At 45.0% G+C, this 25,292-nt stretch overlaps 2 protein-coding genes across 2 annotated transcripts; one reads left to right on the top strand and one right to left on the bottom strand.

The window, feature by feature from the left end:
* Positions 1 to 1,349: 1,349 nt before the first annotated feature.
* LOC121832914 (cubilin-like) lies at positions 1,350 to 9,803 on the top strand. Its single transcript, XM_042292547.1, has 4 exons — positions 1,350 to 1,671; positions 5,149 to 5,286; positions 7,001 to 7,237; positions 9,367 to 9,803. The coding sequence occupies exons 1-4, from the start codon at positions 1,350 to 1,352 to the stop codon at positions 9,468 to 9,470; spliced, it is 801 nt and encodes a 266-aa protein (XP_042148481.1). The 3' UTR covers positions 9,471 to 9,803.
* Positions 9,626 to 25,135, bottom strand: LOC8031971 (lysine-specific demethylase 8). Its single transcript, XM_042292294.1, has 9 exons — positions 24,876 to 25,135; positions 24,071 to 24,243; positions 23,873 to 24,001; positions 19,685 to 19,854; positions 18,836 to 18,971; positions 16,553 to 16,603; positions 15,586 to 15,732; positions 10,209 to 10,301; positions 9,626 to 10,054 (listed from the first exon to the last, which is right to left on the bottom strand). Exons 1-9 carry the CDS (start codon positions 25,000 to 25,002, stop codon positions 9,890 to 9,892), a joined length of 1,191 nt encoding a protein of 396 aa, XP_042148228.1. The 5' UTR covers positions 25,003 to 25,135; the 3' UTR covers positions 9,626 to 9,889.
* Positions 25,136 to 25,292: the final 157 nt, after the last annotated feature.

Here is a 25,292-nt window from a genome sequence, read left to right as displayed (position 1 = left end):
TTAACGTCCTTTATTTACCTTATTATTAGTATCACCTCAGTTGGTAAGCGGTGACTGCTTAGCTGCTGCTATTAAAGCAGAAAGTGTGAACTTTATTTTTTCACAGTCCCTTCATTAGTGTGCTTTAGGATTGTGCGAATATAGGAATTTTCGAAAAGTAGTTTCGAGCAATACGGTATTCAATATTCGTTTCGAGATGAACTGTGTTATTCGCATTTTTCAACCAGCGTTTTTTCTTACCGAGCACCGGTGCACTGCCGAGAAGCAATACCCGCGGATTTTGCTTTCGCGAGTGTTGTTTTTCCGCAGTGCACCGGTGTTCGGTAAGAGGCGCGCTGAATTGGGGTAACCCACCACGATCAACACTTCAAGAAGTACGAATATTGCAGCCGCGCGCTCAGGAGAAAAACACGCACCTTCAGATCGCGCGCCTGGTGTATTTAAAAGGAAACAAAAACTTTGTGAATGTCGGTATCTACATTGCAGTGAAATTTTCAAAATTAAACTATGAATATAATACAGAGTGTTTTTTAGGCAGCCGCATATGTCTCGGCAACCTGCGTTCATCACTATAGATTTTCTTTCTTTTTTTTTTAATTTCGAGATTAAAGAAAAATATTTCCATATAGCAAAAAAAAAATCATTACATTACGTTTAGCTGCGCATCTCTAAGGATTAATGGTATGTCAAATGCATCGTTTGCTTGCCATCCCAATGTAGGCATTGGACTTTCTGAGGTCACAGTCAATATAGTTATACTTCGTCTCACCCTACGATGGACTAAAGGCAGAAGCTACGGACCGCCAGATCCGATCACGAGCCACTTACAAGTTGCGTGGTATTTCGCTTCGATGCGCGTATATATCGGCACCCGCGTCTCGAATCACTAAGGGGGAGGGGCGGACGGTAGTTTGGATTGAATAGCACTGAGTGACTCAGCAATTTTACATTGCAAAAAAAAAGCTATGCCATACAGGCTCTTTGCAGTGTCGAGGCTATAAAAATGATGCAGCGCTTTTGGACTCGGAGGATCATTCGTCCACTCCTAACCAATGCTAAGCGTATCATAGTTTAGCTTGCAACGTGATTGGACCTTACGGCCCGTGGCTTTGGCCTTTAGTCCATCGTAGGATGAGACGAAGTATAGATCAAAATTAACTTGGATTAGAAATGGACTAGTGAAAGCTTGAGACCAATCTTCACGAATTCAGCGGGATTTTTCTCGGCGCATAGCTTGGAGAAGTTATTCGATTCGAAAATATTGGGCGAAAACCACTATTCACTTCGAACCGAAAATCCCCTCTTCGCGCGTCCCCAGCATTTTTGCATACAAATGAGCCGACTCCACGATGGTTCCCAACTGCAATGCAGCAGTCCTTGAACCTCGCCCAGGTCCCGGGAGCGTGCCGTCCTCGTCGTCCCAGCCGACCCAGGGCACGTGCGGGCGCCTGCACTACAGTTCGGGCGTGCTGGAGAGCCCCCGGCACCCGTTCGCGTACCCGCCGAACCTGGACTGCCACTACTGGATCCACAGGGCCAGTCCGAGCGTGTGCAGGGCCCAGCTGCGCTTCTCCCGCTTCGACGTGGGCTCCCCGCTGGGCGGCGTCTGCACCTCGGACTACCTGGACATCCAGGGCACGCGCTACTGCGGACGCAGGGACGGACAGACTCGTGAGTGCCTTTCTTCGGCAAGATTTTTCTTTGTAAACGTCACTTCTGACGAGATCCTTACGAACTTAGGCGTCTGTCACTCGGTGTGTAAACAATGAAGCAGGCTGCACGCTTTCCAACAAATGTTCCCGATTCCCGACCGGAAATGGGGAGACCCGAAGTTTGAATCCCGGCGCCGTCAAAGATTTCGTCTTTCGGCGGCTTCGTAACCTTCGTTTTCTTCGGTCAATACGGCTCAATTATCTGGCTATTTTCGATTATATTTCCGTTTTGGAGACCGCGCAAGATGGTGAAAAAGTGTTATGTTTATATCGATATAGTAAGAAACATTTTATATTCCAGAAATGCTACAACAAAAGTCGATGGTTGGGCGTGGGAGGCCGGAAGTAGACGGTTAAATCAGCAAATTGTGCGAACTGGCTTTATGCGTGATAAGGGACTTTGTGGACAGCGACGAAAAAGATATTCCTCGATTTTCCGCAGCAGTTCCTTAGCAGTTTACGAAACAAACGTTGACGCAGCACAAAACGGTGCGAAATGCTACCGTATTTCAACGACCATCTGCGCAGCAATCTACGAAACCGTATTCTCGGTTACGAAAAGGAGGAAGCCTTCCTTCTTTCCGATTGGATAAATTCAAGCACAGTAACACCTAAAAAAAATTATCCAGTAGCCGATTTTCCAATTAATTATCTGAGTCAGCCATTGCTCGATCACCTGCTCCGAGCATGTACGAGGCCCGAGGGCTGCGTCGGTGTCCCCTCCTGAAGGAGCGCTTTTCCTCTATGCACGCGGCCGCAGCTGTCGTGCGGCCAAGCCACATGCACAAAATTGCGCAAGTTTTGTATTAACAAAAAAACAAAAGTTTTAGGTGCAACAGGAGTTGCCCAGGTCGCGTCCGGCTCGCGAAACGGACGAGCAACTCGGACAGCTCGACGGAGACGTTTGAAGCGGCAGCAGCCAATCAGGGACGCGATATTTTCACGCGACACGCCATGTGGCGGTGATGATGAGAACGACTATTGGTCCTGGTTTGAAATGGATCACTTTTGGGAATAATCCGTTTCAGAAAGATGAGTTAGTATTCTCAACACTATTTAATGATGATGACAGCAAATCGTAGCGATTCGGTTGCTGCGTGTGAACGCGGGCGGTTCGTGTTGCTGGGAGAAATTGCCCCGTCTGAAGCGGGCATTAGCCATGCGCGAATCTCACGAAACAAGCTTTTCTTTGTGCCAGGCGTATTTGATCCTATTATACTTGGGGACAACTTTTCTTGGCAACGAAACCAAAGCTATGGGCACCGATCACAGCTGTGCTCGTGCGGTCTTCACTTCGAAAATGCCAGAAAAAGTTGTCCACGAGTACAGTGCAAGTTTTGTTCCAACAATACGGCGGGAGGGGACGACTGTTATGGCAATTCAGTGCTTTCGGAGTAGTATTCCCGGCTAGAGAAGCATAACAGCGTGATTCGTTGTCACGCTGCGTAAAGTTTACACGAAGCGCGTTACACGGAAGTTGCGCGGACCGCGCGAATCGCGTCACACGATGTGTCGACCCCGCGAATGTCGCTTCTCCTCGGTGCTCCAGTGCCCAAGGAGAAGAGCACCTAACGAACCTGGAAGAAATGATGAAAAACTTTTGAGCGCTGTGACAAGCTTGAAACACATTGAGTGTGAGAAAATAGCGTCGCGTTGCGCAGCCGAGCGGCATAACCGTAGCAGCCGTTGCTGACGCTGTGACGTGGGGTGCCGTGTTCGGCGCGGCAGTAGCGCTGCTCGGCAACGTGACGCATTTTTGTTCATGTTTTTCACGCTTCAGTATTCAGACGCAAAAGTTGAATAGTACGTTATTAGAATCGATAATCGAAAGTTTCGGAAATAGGCACGTAGCGACCTAGCATTGAGGAGTTTTAATAAATGCTTCATATGAATCCGATAACGACAGTTGTAGTATAGCGTTGCTGAGTCTTACGCAATACGCAATAGTACGGCGTACGCTAAAAACTAACTGCTCGGACCGATTTTAGTTGCGCGTTCCTTAAACGTTGCAGAATGAACATCTCGCATGATTTTGTTGATTCAATTTGCCAGAGCCGTAGAATTCCGCGTGCTTACAGCACCTCCACGCTCCTCGAAAGAAATATTTAATATGAAAACGTTTCCAAACATTTTATTTTAAATTAAGCCAAGCCGCAGCCGCGCGCTTTTCTGCGGGGTACAGAGTCTACAAGTACGAGTGCGTAGCCGAATTCAATCGCCCCGTGGAAACCGCACCTTTTATCAGTGCTGTCGCGGGAAGAGACCCAGACCTACTGATGTCCAGTGCACGGCGACACCTTGGGCGATATTTTGAAGAGTCGTTCGTCCGTTGAGCAGATCGTAATGTTCACGCACGTTGCGAGCGGTGAACATTTTCACTATGTACTCCTTCAGCTGCACGGCGATCAGACCAGACTGCGGTAGGGTCCCGAAAAAAAAAAAAAATTGCCGATCTTAACACCACGTAATTGCAGATAACACTGAACTTCGCGAACACTACGTCGCCCATGCTGCGCCCGGTCCAGGTAACCGCCATCTGAAAACAGGTGCTCTCGCTGGGCTCCGAGATTTCTCGAGAGCTTCCCGCTAAGCCCGCGGCGCAAAATCCCCAGCGCAGAAGGGCTAGCGTATTGCGTATACGCAATACGCTAGCCCTTGTATTGCGTTCTGACCATGCGCATTCCCGACCCGCAAAGCTTTAGCGTACGATCCACTAAAACCGCGAGTCTTCGTAGATCGTTTTCGCCGTCCTGCATCGCTCTCCGCAACCTGCTACGATACGCGGTTTACGAAAACTGCCCTTTGTTGCAAACGGCAGAAAACAAATCACCCAAACTCGAGCTACTCCATAAACTACGCTTCAGGATAACGATACTTCAGCCATCTTGGTGCTCAAGATCGCGGTTGCAAGATATCTGAAGCCTTCTCTCCAATCGCAGGAAAAGCTCTTTCGTCACCGACAAGTAGTAAAACAGTTCGCGATCGGGCAAAGCGATATCGGAGTTTTAAGAAACAATTTTTGCACATCCGAAACAGTGCGTTAGGCCCTTCGGTATTAACTGCGCATATGAGTGTGTTCTGTACAGCGCATGCGTGGTGCGTACCACAGGGCCCATCGTATCGCATGGGACGTGCAACAACGGTTCCCCAAAGCTGTCTATCGTCCAAGCTTCCAGACACCGTATTCCAAGCTTAGAAACTTGCATTCTCAAATTGTAGGTAATGGCGGCGTCCACAAGATAATCGAAAGATGGACAGCCGATACTCAAAGCGCAGCATATCTAGTGGCTCTAGCTCCACCGAGGGTATCTTGCAAGAGCGGTAGTGAAAAACGGGGATCAGAGCTGAAGACTATGGCACCAACAGGGTTATCAACGGGGCCATATTTTGGTTCTGAATCCACGTTCACTGCCGCGATGTATTCGGTTTTTTTCAGTGATCGTGGATTTCCCAGAAGGAAAGAACTCCCTCGAGCTTATTCTTCACTCGGACAGCGTCAGCGAAAAGTCCGGATTCCATCTGGACGTGACGCAACTGAGCAGTGGCTGCATCAGACCTCCACTGCCGGCACAAAGTAAGCCAACGAACGCGCGCCAACTGTCCAAATGCATACGCAAAACCTAGGATGGCGACAAATATCCGTGCTGGAAAGACCTTAACTATATATGCCAAAGGTTAAGCGGTGCTGACCATGCATCAATGAATTCCCACTTGGGTTGAAAGGTCAGTCTCACGAAGTGTCACTTAACTGCCGAATTCCTCTCGAACTATTTTGGCGTGAAAAATAACGCTCCTGTAGCGCAACCCCAAAAAACGTCTATATTATTCGTAGCGTTAACTTTTATACACATTTTGTAGCTTCTCATCAATTAGAACGTGACCATTATTGATAATCGACACGAGCTCTTTAATGTAGCTCCTCACGAATCATGATGCAGAAAAATATAGCTCTGCGGCATGGCAACACGCCGGTCAACATTTTTTTCGGGCCCACAATTGCACGTGGCAAATCGTAGGCAAGCGCACGATAAAGAATAAATGTTATTCGCTTCGTGCCAACCAGTAATTACTCAGACTCTTCTGCACACCTAACAGAGTGAGTAAACGGAAACACCTTTCCAAAGCAAAGGGAACGCATGTTTTCTACAGTTTCTGCGTCAACTTCGAAATGTGGCCCCTTTCCAATGAAAACCCAATAAACCCAAAAATATTCGCTTGTGCGATCTCAAAACAGCAGCAACAAAACCCATAAGTACTTCTGCAAACCTCAAGCAGGGAACGGTAGGTGTTTAAAATACGAAGGTCCAACAGCGTTAATTGCAGCACGCCCGGCACTGTTTTGTGTTTTACGATTAGAAACGCACGATGTCTATGTCCCCTCTTTGAAACCGTCAATACTATCTATCTTTTTCAATAAAGAAGGATGCAGATGCCCGAAGACACGAAACAGTAATGAACATCTGCACTCTCCTGTGGCTTTAAAAATATCTCAATAAATAGCACCAAAGACAAACACACTTTAAAAAAAGAGAATCAGTAGCACTTTTTTCTAAGTTCTATAATGCAAGGAATGCAGTATGTGTTTAGGACATTAAACGGTAGTTTCGGGAAGCGAAGGATCTATTGTTTATTAACTTGCTTGCTAAATTAGGCTAGAAAATTCACGTAGGGTGAAATGTAGTGAAAAAACTGAACTGGTGTATAAGGTCGTGTGGCGTCGAATTCCCCGCTAAATTTATCGGATAAACGGACGGGCAAATTTCTGGGATTAGGGGGTTCAATCGAAGAGATACTGAACCGAAATTGGGATTTTGCAAAACAAGGTCGCAGAAGTGTTGAACGGGACGCTACGAACTCAAAAACATCACTCATACATCGATATCTCAAACGGAGGGCCGTACTTTTGGAAAAGAAGGGCGCGATCCAGCGAGGGCTATGACGTCACGATCCTCCTGGAAAATGTGAGAATGAGGGGAAGCGGCCTCGCTTCTCTCCTCCTCGCTTCGGTTCACCAGCTCGACCAAGCTCGACGGGACGTAGCGAGGAGGAGAGGGGATGAGAGTCGTGATGTGACTTGTCTCGTCGGCCGTGTTCAATCGCGCGCTTCTTTTCCAAAAATACGGCGATCCGTTTGAGATATCGCTGTACGAGTGATGTTTTTGAGGTTTTGCAGCGTCCCGCCTATCCGTCCAGTGTTATTTTGTAAGTCCGAAATTTCCGTTCAGTATCCGTTTAAAGAGCCTTCCATGCTTCAACGAGCGTGTTCTGAATGCCCCTCCGCGCAACAGGCTGCGACCAGACAGTGAGGAGGGAAAGCTTCCAGCTGATGAGCCCCGGGTTCCGACAGGGAGGCTACCCTCCCAGCACCCACTGCGTGTACACGGTCAAGAAGCACGACTTCAGGGTGTGCGCCCTCGAAGTCAAGATGGAGGCCTTCGACTTGGAGCAGGACTCCGGCTGCTCCAAGGACTACCTCCAGTTCAACAACCTCAGGTTCTGCGGGAAGCAGGCCTACGGCACCACTCGTGAGTCCTTGTCGTACTGTGGGCGACTTGGGCCATTGCAGCAAACTTGAATAGCCCACGGTTGCCATTCTTGGCGTCACGATTGGTGTGGGTGCTATAAATGGAAGCTGGCGTAGTCTTACACACTGATCTCGTACTCGAAACAATGCCAGCCAGCTAGAAACCATTTGAGGCGACTTGGAGGTAACAGCACGTAATCTCACGCGCTGACCCTGAAGGAAAGGGGAGAATCTGACCATCTCTTGCGACTGCAGTAACGGCTCATAAATGGTCGAAGCACTGAGGGGGCTATACAGTAAGATCTTATATACGAGCATATGAAATTAATTTTATGATAATATTTGGAATAGCTTAGCAGTCCTGTTATGACAATAAAATATTTTGAAAAAATGAGCAATGAGATTACAATACGAGTTAGGCAGTTGGCATATTCATAGAGTCAATCGGAATATTATTTCGAAAGTGCCTAATGAAACTTCATAAACTTTGTTGGATTTTGATGCAAATTGATTGAAAGTTCCTTTGTTAAGAATGCATAGTTATTTTTTTTTATAAATTTCTTTTCACTCCATTGATGCTAAAGAAAGGTTGAGAGTCAAGCAGTTTGAAGGAGTTTTTCTCCGTTCCACATTTTGGCATAAATTTCACTTAATAAAATTATTGTTTCACAGTGAAACTATCGAGACTTAATTTTTCCGGCTCATATATCAAAATTTTATGAAGACGGTTACTATGCACTTAGATTTTGCATTTTCCTGTTCCCTTATTATAAAAAATATTAATTTGCAAAACTTCGTAAATGTGAAAAATAAGGCATATTTTCTGCATTCCACCAGAAAATATGTGGTTATCACAACATCTCTCAGCGACAGAGCAGATTCCATACTTCGTTCTTGGGGTATAGTACCTCATAAAATTGGTTCACTGAAACTTTGCATGCGCTCCTTAGACCTACTACATTGCTACGAACACCACCTGCAAATATCACACTGATTGAGTGAGCAGTTCAATGGTTGACATTCCCAGGTAGTGTCCTCCCCCTTAAAAGGCCCACGAAACGAATTTTGGGCTGGAATAAGTCAATTTAAATTGGGATTTTACTAATAGCACATCGTTCAGTGGGCCAAAAGAAAAAAAGGTAGAAAGTCAAAAGCCTGACTTTCAGTACGAAAATTTGAAGAAAAAAAAAAAAAGCGGACTATTTCGTACCTCCTTCTCTTCGTAAGCTCTCTGCCTTTTCACTGCGATACATCCGCGGACCCCGCAGCGCGTCACCGGGCCCAAACGAACGTCACACGGCACCGGACCTCACTTAATCCCTTCATCCTAAAGCTGACATTGTGGTGGGAGCAACACGCTTGTCGGACCAATCATCACCTAACCTCATTCTCTCCGTGTGGGTGTGTGCGAAAAAGCGTGATCACGTGACAAAAGTTTGGCTCTCCCAACAAGCACGTAGCTTCCACAGCACTGTCAGCTTTGGGGGAACACGGTGGGGAAAGCAACTTTTGTCTGAATTTTGAGCGACGGGCTAATCTTTTAGGGGGAAAATGGCTGTGCCCGGGTACACAAACGAGATCAAGAGCAAGAGGCGACTCCCCCCTTTCCATCTTCTTGAGCTGTTTAGTAGAATGCGTGATTTTTGAGTTGAGCAGGAAAGCTAAATAGGAAAAAGTTGGAGAAGTGTTTCATGACTCCTTTAATTAATCATTCTTCATTATAATAAACATTGGGCTCATAGAGCAGCCAATGCATTTGGGAGTACTAATTTAATTGTATCACCTCCTCAATGAGTTGTAAATTTTACAATTAAAATGTTTGAGGGAAAGAACAAAAAACCGACAGACAGTAGAATCACAAGTGGTTTCAAGGTTTGGCTTATGATCTTTAAATAAATCCCGTAGGCCACCCCAAAATATCAAAAAATGCTGAAAAGAAAGTACAATGCTAAGCCAGAAATGAAGCATTGGGCTCTGAATATTTAGCACTGGCTTTTGGTTTGGACATATCTCTTCAGCATTTGTTTGTGTTGCAGGCTTCATACATTGTAAAAGGCGCAAGCACTATTGCTATTCAGATACAACACGAGTCAAAATTTTCCCATTACTCAAATTAACTTTCTTTTGCAGGCACCATTGAATTCCTGGATGATGAAATGAAGGTCCAGTTTCATGCCAACCCTACAGTCAGTGGAGCCGGATTTCTTTTGTCTGGAAAGCAAGTGATCTGCTGAGCGCCAAAAACAAATCCGTTTTTTTTTTTTTTTACTTAGGTTATTTACAAGTGCCTGAGCTAAGATACTTGGGGTGGGCGCAGATCTGGTCCAGTCAACGCTGGTCGATTACCACACTGCAGCAATAGTCGCCGTGACTGAGAATGAAGGCAGGGTTTTCATCAAACCTGTTTGTCAGAGATCCTTTAACAAGATGTACAGCCATTTCTTCAAGAATAGACTGGAAGTCATTGGAAGAACAAGCAGCCACGCTTCAATACTCTCTTGGGAACCATTGTTCATGGACACACCCAGTGATAACCAATAAAATGCTATACAGCTTTATGTATTGAACAAATGCTGGTGTTGCCATGCACTGCCAGCATCAAAACATTGCAAACATCTATGGGTACACTTAAACACACAGCAGCAGCTTGCTGCTACTCCCACCAGAAGCTGATGGACAAACTGGGTGACAAGGAGCGAACGAAGTGCCAGCACTTCGGAGGGATGAAGAGCATTTCGCCTGGTTTGAGGATGCACTCGGAGTACCTTGCATTGGCAAATGAAGGAAACTTTTCAAAGTCGGGATTTTCCACATTCACCTGAAAATAAATGTAAACACGCAATGATTTTGTGAAACCAGATTTTTCCTTCATAATCGAGCGATTCCTACACTTCAAAAAGGCTTAACAGCAACTTGCACAAGAAAAGGTTTACTGTGAGGGCTCTCCTTATGTTCAACAAACAATATATTACCTGGCTAGTGTTTTCCAGAAGACGATCTTCGTGGGGATAGAGAAATGGAGTTTCTTGCTTTTTATACAGTCGTACATACTTGTGGCCAAACACCTATAAAGCACAACACAACCAATGTCAATTACAAATTCTCTCGTAAACCTTCCAAATGAAAACTGACTTCAGCAAACACCTAACAGTTACGTACTATATCCTCCAGACTGTAGACTCTAGACAACCATAACTGGCAAGCATATTTATTCCTCGTAAAACAGGTCTGAGGAATGCACTCTTCTGCTTACTTTCTTTAGAGGTGTAACCAAATTTGTTATTTCTCAGCAACTGGGGTTATCATTGTAGGTGCCACCAACACAAATCAACAATGCATGCAAGACTGTGTGGGCTACCTCTTTTACACTGTCTTTCATGATGTTAATTTCTAGGGTTAAGCATATTCAAACTTTCGAATAGTAGTTTCTAATAATGCACTATTCGATACTCGCTTCGAGATGAACTGCGATGTTCATGCTTTTTAAGTGTTGATCGCAGCGGGTTGGCTCCGTGAAGTGCGCTTCTCACCGAGCACTTGTGAACTGAGGGGAAGAAACACCCGCGCCGCTTGCGGGTATTGCTCCTCCGCAGTGCACAGGTGCTCGGTGAGAAGTGCACTCAACGGGGCTAACCGGCCGAGATTATGCATGAGTATATGGCTAGGCAACGACGTCTTGACAACCCGTGTTTATCGTTTGTGTTAATTTTTTTTTTTTTTTGTCAAGTTTGAAATTGAAAAAAATATTTCCGGATAGCACATAGATTTAGAAATCCCTTCGATTAGGATAGCTGCGACAAATTTGTTGTTTACATGCCACAGTTTATAAATATGGTTGTATGAAAATTAACCGAGCTTAGAAGTGAACGAGTGGAAGCTCAGGAACAACCTTTACATGTTCAGCTCGTATTTCGTTTAAGAATGGTGCGGTAGTGCAGGCTCGGAGAAACTATTCGATATTCGATTTGAAAATATTCGGCCAAAACCACTATTCACTTTGAACTCAAAATCCACTATTCGCACGTGACTTAATTTCAGAAGGAAAAACCAGAAGCAGATTGGCACACAACATCTTCCCGTGTTTAAGCAAACTCGCATTTGGCAAAGTATCTTTTTGTTTCCTCACTAGCATCTTCATCGAGCACGACACAAAGATCCTGCAAGCATGTTTGTGGCATGTTCAGGCATAGCTTGGCCATCACACTATACACCAACGCATTGTTTACAGACAACCTCGTGTTGGCCCACACCAGGTGTGGGCACAACGTTTGCGTAGAAACCAGATTCCCGCGCTGGCATTGCACCGACAGCAACGCCATCACGTCGGCGTGACGTCTGAGTTGAGGTGGTGTATACTCCGTTTCACCTTACGATGGACTATGGCAGACGCTGCGAGTCGTCCCAGACAATCCGGTGCTGTGAACGTACCATGCGACTATGCGCCTCGTGCATCACGGGACCTCTATCGAAGGTCGCGTGGCACAGAAACTTTGGTGGCTCAGAACACCCTCTGCGGTTTATCGCAAGATAAAACAAAGCGTAGGCTTCTCGTAAATATCGCGAAACAGGACTTTCAGATAGTGACCTGCACTGTTCGTTCCATCGCATGAAACTTCAGTTCTTGAAGTTGTTACTTGGACTTACAAGACATGCACCCTGCCTCAGTGCACTTTGTGGCTGATACGATAGTAATGTCCTGAGCAAAGAGATATGATTGTGATAAATAACAAGCCCTCCAATAACACAAAATGAAACAAAAGTCATGATAAGGTAACTGGGTATACCACAGACAAGCTCTTTTCATTGGCTCCCAAGAAAGGATTCTAGCTCATAAAGATCGACAAAAATACGCTTCAGTCCTTGGTGGAATATCAGTTACAGACCAAGTTACTTTAGACTGCTACAACTGACATACTTCTCAACATTCCAGGTGCGACTTAAAAACAACCTTGGTGTCACTTCTGACCCCTACTTTCTCATCATGGCGATTCATCCATTTTATAATTTTAGTCCATCCTTTTACACTGTGGAAGCATGAGGTGTGGTGCTGCTAGTGAAAATGCTTGAACACTGGTTTTTCACATTTTGCTAATGCAGCATAAAACCAAAAGCTGAACCTACCAGTGTGCTAAAATGTATGCAGAGGCAGCAAAGCTTGTAGAATTCTTGGATAAAATGTTTTATCAATATAGTAGTGCTGATCCACGAAGCAAAAGTGTGCAGGCGAGCTGGTTAGGAAGCCATAATAATCTATACCCCGAGACACGAAGGAAATAAAATAATGAGCAAGACGACACAAAATCTAAAACGCATCTGGGCTTATTTGCGAGCGAACAGCTATACATAGCTGTCCCCACAGAAAGCAAAGAGGGAAGACAAAAAAACATGCCACCAACAAAGAGTTGATGGAACTTAGCCGGACAGAATGACCTTCAACCTAGACACTCCATCAACATGAGAAGCCTGCCGCCAGGCGACCCACCCGACTTGATAATCTCCGTTAAGGCTAGTGAACCAAGCGAAAGACACCAATGTTCCAATCCACCTCCTGTGGACTGCCCACCCCTCAACACCACCAACAACACAAAACTCGCAACAAAAAGAATTTTTTCACGCATTCGTTTAAAACTATAGAAAATTTCTATAGTTTTGAACCATAGGTTTAGGCATACAAAATTTCCGTGGTCCCTTATACTTAAAGGGACACCAACATTCAAAAGGTTGTATTTTTATCTGTCGTCTAAAATGATGCAAGTTGTAGTCATAGACAGGCAAAATAATATCACAATGCAAAAAAATGTTTCCCCCGTGACTTTTTATCTTTGGCGATCGTCTCTTCCCCTTCTCACCTCCTTACTTCTTTTCATTTGTGACGTAACTGACTATAAAATTTGTAAGCTTTGTAAGTGAGATTTCTATAATATTTAATAACGGCACACTACAGCCCTTCTTTTTGAAATACCGAAAATCTGAGTCCGGACCAATGTCGCTTCCTGGCTTTTTATTCTCTCCCGGAAAATATGGCAGTGCTTGGAACATGCACTGAGGATGACTGGCGAGTCAAGGAATCGGACGAAGTTCTCTTTTTTAGGTGCTTGACGACCTCTCGGGCTTCGAAAAGGAAATCGCCAAACGGTCAAAACGACTGGGTTTGATGTCTGTGTATTGTAGTTCCAGTTGCGACTCCGCCGGGGCAGCTTTTCACGCAGAACCGGTGCGACATGGCCCCTACTTCACTCACAAAAGTCCAGTGCACATTCTCTTCCACCTCAAACTGTTTCAAAGAATTTGAGATAGCTGAAAGGGTCCTAAAAGAGCTTCAAACTCAAGTGAAGTGTCGTCTGCTCACAGCGACAGGCAGCATTCACAGAGGAAAGCGGTTGATCATGGGACGTGGGCGAACACGACACTTCGGGTCAGGACAGTTCGGAGGCGTGAGAGAAACTTGAGTTGCAGGACGACTCAAACTTTGCTGTCACTGCACTGGTGCGGACCATGCGGGAACTTCAACTTTGACTTTGGGATATTGTTTTTTTGTTTTTTTTTTTTTACTTCACAAATACTGAGTTCCCAACTATAAACAGCTGGCTTAAGCCAGCTGTCTATAGTTTTGAACAAACAAATGAAAAAGTTTCTTTTGTTGTAATTTTTGGGCTTTTGCTTTGTGTTGCTGGTGGTGTCAAGGGGTGGGGGGGGAGATTGCTGTCTTTTGCAGTCTTGACGGGAATTTATGTAGGGTCACTTGGCGGCGGGTGTCTGCTGAATGTGTGGTGTCTATACTCCGTCTCACCTTATGTCCAAATGCAGCGGATGCTACGAGCTAACCTAGTCAATCCTGCTCTGTGGACATAGCCCGTGATACACTTTCTGCACATCGCTGTGCCCCCTCTCTAAGATCATGTGACACTCACACGGCCTTGGATTTCCTCCGACGGCTCGTACCATCCACTGCGCTCGGGTGTAAGGCGAAACGGAGCATAGGTTGGAGGGCAGTAAATAAATTATTATTTAAAAATTACCTACATTGCCCTATGGACATTATTGTAGGGGGATTTAGAGTTCACTATGATAAATGAGAAAAGGATAAGTCATTATCGTCAATTGACACAAACTTTTCAAATCTTTGAGGTGGCATGTCTTTTGTCTTCCCCCTTTCCTCTCCATGGGAATGGCTATATAATTGCTATTCCCTCGCAAATAAACCTAGCTGCATTTGATATTTTGTGTCGTCTTGTTCGTTATGTTATTCCCTTTGTGCCTCGTCAGGGTTTCAATTATTGTGCTGATCCCTCGCTTACACTAATGCTATTATGGTGCATACTTTAGGAATGCATGCATGAAAAAAGAGTTAACTTGATGCAAAGCAACTAGCAGTTCACTGCATCAACATAAGAAACTTCTAAAACTAAAGTGCAATTCACCTACGAAATGCAGCAAAAGAATTTCAGCTCTCTGATTAGCCACCGTATATTATGCTGGTATATGAAATAAAGGTTAGTGATACAGTTATGAAACAACACATACCAGGAATTATCACAATGCTGCCAGATATATTCAAGGTCACGAAAAGAAAGGCCAGCGTAATCCTAACTAGAGCAGACTGATAAATTGCGATGTCTTGACAAAATCAAAATCACAATAAAGTCACGGTCCTTCACATCTAATTAATTATTCGAATTTCTGTCACCAACGTGTTCAATGGTACTGAGTTTTTATTGTTATATTGCCACATGCATGACCGAAAAGATACGCTCCTCGGTTCATCTAGAAGATTCGCGTACACTCTTACCATGAGCATAAAGGGTTCATCTAGAAGATTCGAGTAGAGCATAAACGATAAGGAGGCCAGAATGACCTTGTCTAGTCAGTCTCACCCTAGCCCTTTCCCGAACGTTCTAGGTTGAATATTCGAGACCACGGGCATAGTAGATGAAGAGCCAGCCCCGTATTGCCAATTCATTCACTGATTCTCTCACGCGATAGCCAGCTGTTACGCTGACGCCCTGTCGCTTGCTGCTGCTGCCGTCAACGTCAACGCTCGCTGGTGCTTTCTTGACATGCGTTCTTTTCTTTTTCGTTTCTGGTACAAGTTCACCCCATTAAATCTTTCGTTCTTTTTGTTTTCTGCTGACTCATCGTCTGTCATTCGTGACAATATCGCGGTGGCCCCAGTTCACCCCAGCACTGCTGCAGAAGAGAAACAGACAAAACAAGCCTTCGAGACCCCCGAGTAATTCACGCTTTGTCCTTTGCTTATGCCTAGGATATTCTCTAACCATGATCAAGGTACTGGTCATGTCCGAAAAAGTGTTTTCCCCGGTAAAACATTATAAAAAGAACACGTCTTACCTGTGCAAGCAGATTGTTCTTTGGGTCATGGTGCAAGGGGGAAACCGTGCCCTCTGGTCCAAACCAGAGGTTCATATCTGGTTCCTCGTCTTTCTCACCGAGACAACAATATGTTGGAATACAGATGTCGTCTCTCAGTTCCGGTATCTGAGTGCACAAAAACAAACTCTTGAAGTCACTGTTCCGAATGGCCCAATGTGCATGTCAAGCACAACACTGCCCTGTTAGAAGAGATCATAGTGTACAATGGGAACGCTTGTGCGGCTAGTCAATACTTAGAAATGCACCCTTGCAAGATCACAGTGTACAATGGGAACGCTTGTGCGGCTAGTCAATACTTAGAAATGCACCCTTGCACTGAAGATTGTGCAATACAACATCAAACAGTCGAATTTTAACCTGCCAGAGACCCCATTGCACATGTGGCCAGCTTTAAGGCTGCACTTCAAGCACAGCTTGCGAAGCGTTTGGGTCATTTACTTGAGGACAGCTCAGTGTGCTGTGCATCAACAAAAACTATTGACATACATCTACAGTAAAACTTCGTTATAACAAAGTTGAAGGAGCGGTCGTAATTCTTTCGTTATAACCATTAGTTTGTTATAGCCAATGTCCATTTCTTCCCACCATTAGCAAGCAAGGGCAATTATGATTGCTTTGTTATATCCATTAGTTTGTTATATCCCATTTTGTTATAACGAGGTTTTACTGTAGTAAGTGTTGAACATGGTATGGCAATAAAGTGGAAAGGTTAATATTTAAAATTACCCTAATGAGGATGCCTTCCCACAAGAACATGGCTTCTCAAGACCCCACCTCAAAAAGAAAGTAAGAAAAATACATGGTACGGGTGCTATGCAGGTTTACTCTCTCAATGTTCTTTCCCTGAACTGCTAACAAAATAGACTTCATAAACCTTTTCCAAAAGAATTCAGAACATGATATGACAGAACTGGCTTCTCAATACCTGATCAAATATCTGATGCTGAGCCAAATAGCCAATCGGCGTGTCTTGACTCTGAAATGTCATACAAATTTATTATTAGAGGGGTGCAAAAACAACTAGTATATCAGGTTATCATTAGGCCAAGTTTGAAAGTGGCTAAAGCAGCAAACACAACAAGCAAATGAATTGGCACAACTCAAAAATCCTTGTTGACCACTTGGGACAAATGCAAAATGATACATTTTTATGGCCTCACAACAATTATTGTATTAATACAAAACCTCACCAAATGCCACAGCTTGACTGCATGAAAACATGTCACAATGCTTTGATTGATGACCATCCTCAACCCTGCCTACCCTACCAGTATCACATTGGTAAGTTGTTTTAGAGGGAACGTCTGGCCCTTTGTTTTGTGAGTCCACTTGTTTTGGGTGAGAACGACAAAAATGCCAACCCACAACTGACCACCCTAACAGCGCGGTTAGGACACAAGTTCTACTCGGAATTTCGTCTGAAATACCAGTGGTCTCTGTCTGCGTCCCAAGTACAGTGATGTGATTGGCCTAAGCCATTTTGGAGCACCTTTTGGAGCAGCCAAAAGAGTGTTTCAGAGCAGCAAAAGTGGCTTTTGAAGCAGATATTCTTAGAAAAATTAAAAAAAATTTGTTTTAAGTGCTGTACAAACAAAGCGCTCTTTGCATTGTGCTGTGCTCTGATATGACTTGTTGTGACGGAACTCGCTGCTTGTGGTTTTACTGCTGAGACATCCCACAAGTGTACAGCGCATTACTATAGCCATTGTCGAGCAATTCCAAAAAACCGCTCGCCACCGTCTTACTGGTTCCCAACGTGCCAGATTTTTGTCAAAAGTAAGCAAATGTAATACAATGAATCGCAAGCGTCCCGCTGGTGCCTCTGTCGTGCAATGATGTTTGCATGCACGTGTGGGCAACTTCGGCAGGCTTGCAGTTGCGCGTGCTTCGTCACGCGAGCAAAGACAACAGCTGCTCGATCGAAACCGAAACCGTGCCATTCCGCTCCGTCGTCAACTGACTCCCAAAATTTTATGCAAAATGTAACTGTCGAGAATACGACAAAAACGCCCAGCGGCGCGTGCTTGCTAGGCCGACAAACAAGGTACAAAAAAAAAAAAAAAAAAAAAAGAACCTGAGCGCATTGATGCAAGACATTGCGAGCCAGGGTCAAAAAGTTCTTGGAGCGCTTTGTGCAACGAAACAAGCATGCTGTGCGGGTTCAAGTCAAGAAAGAAGGCAATGTATATACATTGCCTTCTTTGTTTTAGCTCACTTCTCTTCACCAACTTTCTTTTGCGGCAGATTTTTCACGTACCGGGGTCCCTCTCGAAAGGAAGGCCAACGAGAGAAACCTATGTAATCAATACTTCGACACAGCAGTCTTTGTGTTAAAGAAAGATTTTTATAGTAACGTACCACTTAAACAAGAACAGGAATGTTGATGGACACACGGCGGTACTTAGTTTAATTTTAAAAAGCGTCATATCTACAGCGACGTGGGGACGGCAAAACCCGACATTGTGTGACCACGGTCTCTGGAAGGCAGGGACCAAATATAGTTTCCCATGGCCGTTGCTTTCAGGAGCGAGTGCTTCAGCTCACAAAGAAATTCTCATCGCGCAAAAACGCGATTTCGTTTCACAGCATGACGGCATGGCTAGTACCCGGCACGCTAGCGTCGGAGCGTCCGGGTACACCCGTGTCTACCGTTGAAAATATAAAAGAAAGAAATTTAAAAAAAGAAGCGAGACAAGACCCACGAGACGACGAGAGCGCGAAACGTGAGACGGCAAGAGAACCATGCAAGAACATAACACAGGCTTGCTCAATTACGGCACTCAGTTTAGTTTAGGTTTCGAAAGGCAACTGAAATTGGTGTTTTGGTGCATGCTTGGTGCAGATTACCCATATTTTGGCAAAATGTAGCAGGATGTATCAGGGTTAGCCACTTGGCGCAGTTTGGCGCAATTGGCGCAGCAGTCACATCACTGCATGTATCTTGCATGCACTAAAAACCGGAGTTTTCAAACTTGGCCAGGCAGCCCCTATCCGACTTGGAATTGTTTTTACGCTAGGTGGTGCAAGCTACCACCCGTTATAAAGGATACACCCATTAGCATCCATCCATCCATCCATTTGCTACTAATGAAACATTAAAATGAAAAATGACAAATGTTTTTGCAACCTGAGGTTAAAAAATTGAAACTCTTGGGAAGCAAGACACGCAAAAGGCATTGTGCACATAGGAAACAGCTTTCTGCGCTACCTGTTCCTTGAGTATGTATGTGTCAACGAAAGCAGAGACTGTCATCAGCTTCTGAGACCAGGCTTCGTCAGTGTACTTCGATCCTAGCTCGATGGGCACTGTGCGGCCCCCCACTTTTTCCAACAGGTAACGGATGCTGAAAGGAGTTTATAGAGATCTCATGAACTACACAAACGATGAGGTCTCAAATGAATAAAAAGAGCCTGAATGCCACAAACACCACAAGGTAATTGCTAAAGACACAAAGAACTCAATACAAAATATAAAAGCTTCCATCACAAAGTGTATTTCAGAATTGAAGATTAGGCTATTGGGAGGGAGAACTTCGGCAACCTGTTTAAATTCTTGCTCCATCTTCATGAAAGTTACCAAACACAATGTTGAATAAGCAAAAAAAAAGTTTTCTTTTTTTTTTACGTGGAAGGCAGATTTATTCCGGCCCGTATTACAGGCTACACAAAACCTATGCTGCCTCAGCGGCTCCGAAGCGCCGGCCTACGGCTCTCAAGTGGCTGGTTTGAGTCCTGGCCGAGATGCCCGCAATATGACAGAGGCTTATTACAGAAAAGGCGCTGTGTAATCGAGATTTCGGTTGCATGTCAAAAGATCTCCAGGTAATCTAAATTAATCCCAGGTCTTCCGCAGCCCCTTCGTTAGTTTGGCACGTAAAACCCCACATTTGAAATTTGTCTTGAAAAAAACTTTATCGTCCAAGAAGTGAGAGTAGAAAAAAAAACAAAAAACACTAGAGTTTTTAGATAGCTTACAGTCAAGTCTATAATATGCCCTGTGGTCATTTTCACGGTTGTCCCTCACATAGTTCACATCATTAAAGGAAGACATCATTACCTCCATGGTCTTGTAGAGAGTGCTGGCCAGTAGTCCATGCCTTTAGTTATGATCACCGGTTCTTCTTTATTGAGATACTCCTTTGCAAAATGCTCCAATGATGGACACGCTAAGTTCTTGATTGGAAACTCAAGCGGCACAGGCGGGAGACAGGAGTCCTGGATTTCGAGCTGACCAAACAAAAGCAAAACAGGATGACACTGTGTGAACCAGGCACACATTTCCAATAAGTATAAAATTATCATGATGGTATCAGCATAGTTGCACGGCTTACAATACTCTCCCATGTGCAAGGAAGGTGTGCCATCTCGCAAGTTAAAGGGCAACTCCGGTTCATACTTTTGATTTTGGGATTATGACTGTTTTTAGTGCAGTCAGCGTCCCTGAATTGCAAGGTGTAATTTTTTTCTCGTTATTGTGCGTAGTTTTAAAGACATTGACGCCTCAAAGTTTTGTTTAGGGCGCAACCAGCGAAACCGAAACAAGCCGATCGAGGCCCTGGCAACACTAGAAATCAACCGCTACGTGAACGTGACGTCAGGATCGTTCTCGCTCAACGAGTACGCAGGCCGAGCAGCACCTACCTCTGTTGCGCTAGCCGTCTAAAGATAGGAGGTAAGCTGATTTTGTTTTCATTCTGTATACGTGGTAGTTATCCAGCATATGTAGCAAGAGTTAGTGCGTATACCCAAAAGCTAGCGACTGGAAAACCCGTGAACTTGTATGGTGCCGTACTCGGCGGCTGCCGCCGTGTGTGCGCTATGCCGTACTCGTCGCTTGTATGCCCAAAAGCTAGCGACTGGAAAACGAGTGAACTCGTTCGGTGCCGTACTCGGCGGCTGTCGCCGTGCGTGCGGTCTTCCATACTTGTCGCTAGGCCTAAATTGTCATCGGGGCTCCGTGGATTGCGTTGCTCTACGCCACGCTGCCAGTGACGTGACGTACCGTACTAGGGGCCCTCTCGCTTTCGCGCTGCGGGTCAGTCCCAGACACGAAGCTTTGGGGCACTCTGGCGTGGGCCGCGGCTCCCGAACATACGTGTGCTGGGCTGTACACGTCCGTTTTTTCGTTCCTTTTTTTCTCGGGCGCGTAGAAGCCTAAGTCCAAAGTCCACTCGTCGAACAGCGTTCACCCACACCTTCTCCGATTTCCGGTCCGTTGGAAACTTATGAAAAAGCACCTCTGTGTTACGCAGCGCGTTGTTTGAGCAGCCCAATGCGCTAAAAGTTGTACTCGAAATCTTTCGAGGAACAACTGGGCAGTCTTGGGCGCACCGAGTTGCTAGCTAAAACGAGTCTTGGAATCCTCAAAAGCAAATAAACAAAAGGCTATTCCGAAGCTACACGGGCTATAGATAAAAGCAACGGCTAAACACGCCAATCACAAGCCGAAGTAGCGGTGGTAGCGGCTCAAAGAGGCGCACTCCGCGCAACGTCAGGACCTGAGGAAAAAAAGAGAAGGACACTGACGTCACGGCCCAATGTTGCTTTAGCGATCGGCAACCCGATGTCCGCCCGCTAAGGAGCAGCGGCTCGCGGCGGGTCGCATTTTAATATTGGCATTAGTCGAGAATGCGGCGCCCCGCGGACGTAATATTTTGGCTGGGGTCGTATTTTGTGTCACTACAGCGGTACCAGTAATTTATTTCATTTTTAGTTTTGGCCGGAGTTGCCCTTTAATATGGAAGGTCCTTGCAGTATCTACAAAGGCACAACCAGTCAAAAAAGGAACCCTTCCACCTAGTATGGTGGTCAAACTTGTTAGAGTTCATTTCTCCTCAAGCACATTTCTGGCATCGACTTCTCTCAGCTTATAAACAGCCCTGCATACCTGCAAGTTATCCACGAGTATTACCAGGTGCTGGTGCGGCTGATATGATGCGGTGGTATGGTATCAAACTTTTTATACAATGTTGTTAATGTTACAGAGACGATATACGGTGCACTGTATGTACTGCATCAAAAGCACAATGTGCACTGTATAACAAAAATGTTGGTTTTACACGCAACATAAAAAAAAAACCTGAAAGTCACATGCATCTACATGTATGAATAGATTTTGATACAGTACATACATTTCCACATCAGAACGTGGAAAAATGTGGACAACAAACTTCCTATTCACACACAACTCTCGCGAAATGTCCCATAGCCCTTGCATTGCATCAAGGCCTAGAAGACGTCTCGCCATTGACACTTGGCAATTGCCAGGTGACGGCAACATCAAGTGGAGGTGCACAATCCTCAACAAGGTTAGCTGGATGTGTGCTAAAGTATAAATGACCGAAGCTCAAAAGGGTATTTAAACTCCATGCTGAAGGATCCTTGTACTACAAAACAAAAACTGGCAAAAAGATACATGCCGCCGCAGGCCACCGGTAAGCGACTACGGCATTTGCCATTCGGGATTTCCTGTACTATCATGATCAATATGAGTGCAAACACCGCTCCGTGTGGCCCGCGTAAAGCCCCTTCATGTTTCAAAAGTAGCGCAAGGTGTGTCGATGCACGAGACACGTGCAGCCCTTGGGAAGATCATGGCGGCACAGCAGAGCACTGAGCTAGATTTCAGACGCCATGCTCTTCCCAGAAGTGGCGTGCGGCGCGTGTCTCAAGCATTTCCACAACAATACATGGCACCACTTTTCCTAGGACAGAGGGGCTTTAGGCCCGCGTTACTATCAATGCCCCCTGCCGTTTGCTCTTTGAAGTATAAGTGCACCTTGCGGTCGAGACATATTGTCTCTATCGATCGCCGCGCCACTCTGCAGTTCTGGGTCGTGTACTAGCGAAAAACGGTCGGCGAAACCGTTCACCAATGACGAAGCACACTTTTTCGCTAGCAATGTGCGTCAGCAGAAATAACTTCCATAAATATTTTTAGGGTCATCTTTTTGATTAGGAGGTTTTAGTACATTATTCCCATGACTCTGATAACAATACCCAATACTTCGCCGACGCTTTTAAGCATGCGATAACAGTATTATGCATGCTTAAAAGTGCCGACGAAGTATCGGGTGTTGTTATCAGAGTCAAGGCCCATTCACACAGTTGCAACCTCTTAGAACCTGGTTGGTGCCTTGGAACCTCTTAATATCTCTTACAACGAAAGGATACACTGGCGCCATCTATTGGGTAGCAGGTCAACTTGGCGGTCCAGCAACTTTTCTAATTTTTTCGCACATTATCCTTTCTCTCTTGGCTCGAAAAACTTTTGTCAACGTTATAAACAAGCCTTTCTCATAGGCATTACGCACATTTGACCTCAGGAATCCCGCAAAACCTTCGCTCTTGTGAAATGCAGTTCCAGGGTCACCGCATAGATGGCGCCAGAGTGCCAGTGTGTTCTCTCGTCCTAAAAAGTTTTAAGAGGTTTCAACAGGTCTCGTCTCTTTTGGTCGTACTCGGTTGCAAGAGTGTGAACGGGCCTTCATGGGAATAATCTACTAAAACTTCTCAATCAAAAAGATGACCCTAAAAATATTTATACAAGTTATTTCTGCTGGTGCACATTGCTAGCGAAAAATGTGCCTCGTCATTGGTGAACAGCTTCGCGGTTTCGCCGACCGTTTTTCGCTAGCACACGGCCCGGAAGTGCAGCATGGTGCGGCGATCGCTAGAAACAATATGTCTCGACCGCAAGGCGCACTTATACTTCATAAAGCAACCGCCAAGGAGCACTGATAGTACCGTGGGCCACACGGAGCAGTGTTCACACTCGTATTGATCTTGATAGTACCTGTATGGTACTAGCAATCCTAAGCAATGCTTCGAGGCCATCAGATTTCTTTGGATGGCTCATTTTTGAATGACCATGCAAGTAGTACTGTTACGTGGACACTGTGCAGTGTGCACGGGCAGGAACCCATGAGCTTCCTCAATATATAATACTGCACAAGCACAGGACGTAATCTTTATTCACATATTCACGAAGCTATTGGGTTGTATTAATGCATCCAACCAGCAATAAGTGCTTCAGTGGGCAAACTAAAGTTATTTAAGTGAGACTGAGTAAAAACCTGTCCAGTGCCTGAAATCATTCACCCGTTCTCGGGAACTAAAACAGCTGGCGCGGAGGCTGGGGTGTTACAAACGCCTATCTGACAACTAAAACCAGTGTGTGTAAATTTCAAGCACCTTTCTGCAATCGTAAAGGATAACGCTAAAAAAAAAAAGCAACCAAAAATACCTTTTCTAGATGGTCTGCAGATGTTACGGGTGGTAACCGCGAATGAAGTTTGCTTGCTATCCTGGACAGGATATTGTCGAGGATTGGGGCACCCAACAGGAGTCCCATGTCGCAACTGCGCAAGACGTCCTGAAGGAACAACCGCGGGCGTCACAACGCCGCTGACAGACAGAGGCAACTTTCAAATTATATACGCACATGAGTGGATCTTCCTAGCTTGACTTCCAAGAGAGCCTTGAAGAGACTGCCGTAGCTGTACAAGTGTCGCCAGACAATTTGAACATCCTTCCAGTAGCCAGTGTTCAGTTTCTCCCACGCAACATCGCATATCGCTTGCGCGGTGAGCAATTTTTCGGTTAGAAGTGTCACATCTGTCAAAATATATTGAGTATGAGGTTTCTACGCTCTAACATGAAGTCTTCACTGCAAAATTCGCGTTTCGAAAGCGTGTCACTAATAAAGCAAAATTATTCTATCTGTCTGTCTAATGGAAACTCGACGTAACATTTCTGTAAAACTTGGTTCTTGCATCTGGAACACCTGAACAAGGAATCACGTAATTTTAACACAGAGTTTTAAGCGCATCTCTGGGACATCATTGTCATTCAATAATTCTTCCCTGCCCATCAAGCTCTGGAATGATCTTCCCGATGCCGTTGTTTCAGTTTTCCGACCCAGCACTTTTTCGTTCAGAGTTAACCACATATATTTTAGCTAATTAAAAATGTGTAACGATATTATTTCCTTGTGAACTGGGCACTGTATCTATATTTTTTTATTACTCGAAATGTTACCAGATGTGTGTATTATTATTTTTTTTTTTATGTCATTATGTGCTTTATGTCACCCAGCTGTGCAAATGTTTGGTTTATTTTGATGCGCGCAGGTGTGTATTGTTGTTTGTATGGAATTGGCGTGCTCACTGCCATTCCTTATTCGTGTGTAATGCCGACAGGCCTTTGAGGTACTTTGAATAAATAAATAAATAAAAATGCCCACGCACCTGACGTAGTCTCGGAGCTGCCGAGAAAGTCTGCGCATTCGTGCACGAGGCTTTGCATGGGTTTGGAAATATGACTGAGCCCAATGTCTTTCAGCGTAAGTGGCTCCTCCATCAGTGCATCAACCATGTGTATCACCACGCAGAAAAGTTATCACCACTGATGGTTATCACTGGTTATCACCACGTGGTTATCACTTTATCGCCGGACCGCGTCCTTCTCTTCTTTTCCACCCACGACCGGCTTTCACGCTTGGTACTAACAGCCTCCTGGTGGAATTCACGATCGGACGCTGTTTATTTAAAAAACAAAAGAGCCCTTTGGAACAAGCATACGGCCACATAGACATTTTCTAAAATTTATAACTTAAACACACGCATAAATACTTTTTTCTTTTTGCGAAAGAAATAATTAACCGG

The sequence above is a fragment of the Ixodes scapularis genome, unplaced genomic scaffold (genome assembly GCF_016920785.2).
Source record: "Ixodes scapularis isolate PalLabHiFi unplaced genomic scaffold, ASM1692078v2 PGA_scaffold3__209_contigs__length_174095766, whole genome shotgun sequence".
Classification (NCBI taxonomy): Eukaryota; Metazoa; Arthropoda; class Arachnida; order Ixodida; family Ixodidae; genus Ixodes; species Ixodes scapularis.
This window is presented reverse-complemented; position numbering and strand designations above follow the sequence as displayed.

Excerpts from the sequence above, each read along its gene's own strand:
- LOC121832914 (XM_042292547.1), top strand. The coding sequence starts at position 1,350 with ATGGTTCCCAACTGCAATGCAGCAGTCCTTGAACCTCGCCCAGGTCCC. Across the intron at positions 5,287-7,000 it reads ACCTCCACTGCCGGCACAAA|GCTGCGACCAGACAGTGAGG; the intron begins GTAAGCCAACGA and ends TCCGCGCAACAG. Across the intron at positions 7,238-9,366 it reads GCAGGCCTACGGCACCACTC|GCACCATTGAATTCCTGGAT; the intron begins GTGAGTCCTTGT and ends TTTCTTTTGCAG.
- LOC8031971 (XM_042292294.1), bottom strand. The coding sequence starts at position 25,002 with ATGGTTGATGCACTGATGGAGGAGCCACTTACGCTGAAAGACATTGGG. Across the intron at positions 24,002-24,070 it reads AGCTAGGAAGATCCACTCAT|GACGTCTTGCGCAGTTGCGA; the intron begins GTGCGTATATAA and ends TTGTTCCTTCAG. Across the intron at positions 10,055-10,208 it reads TTCTGGAAAACACTAGCCAG|GTGAATGTGGAAAATCCCGA; the intron begins GTAATATATTGT and ends ATTTATTTTCAG.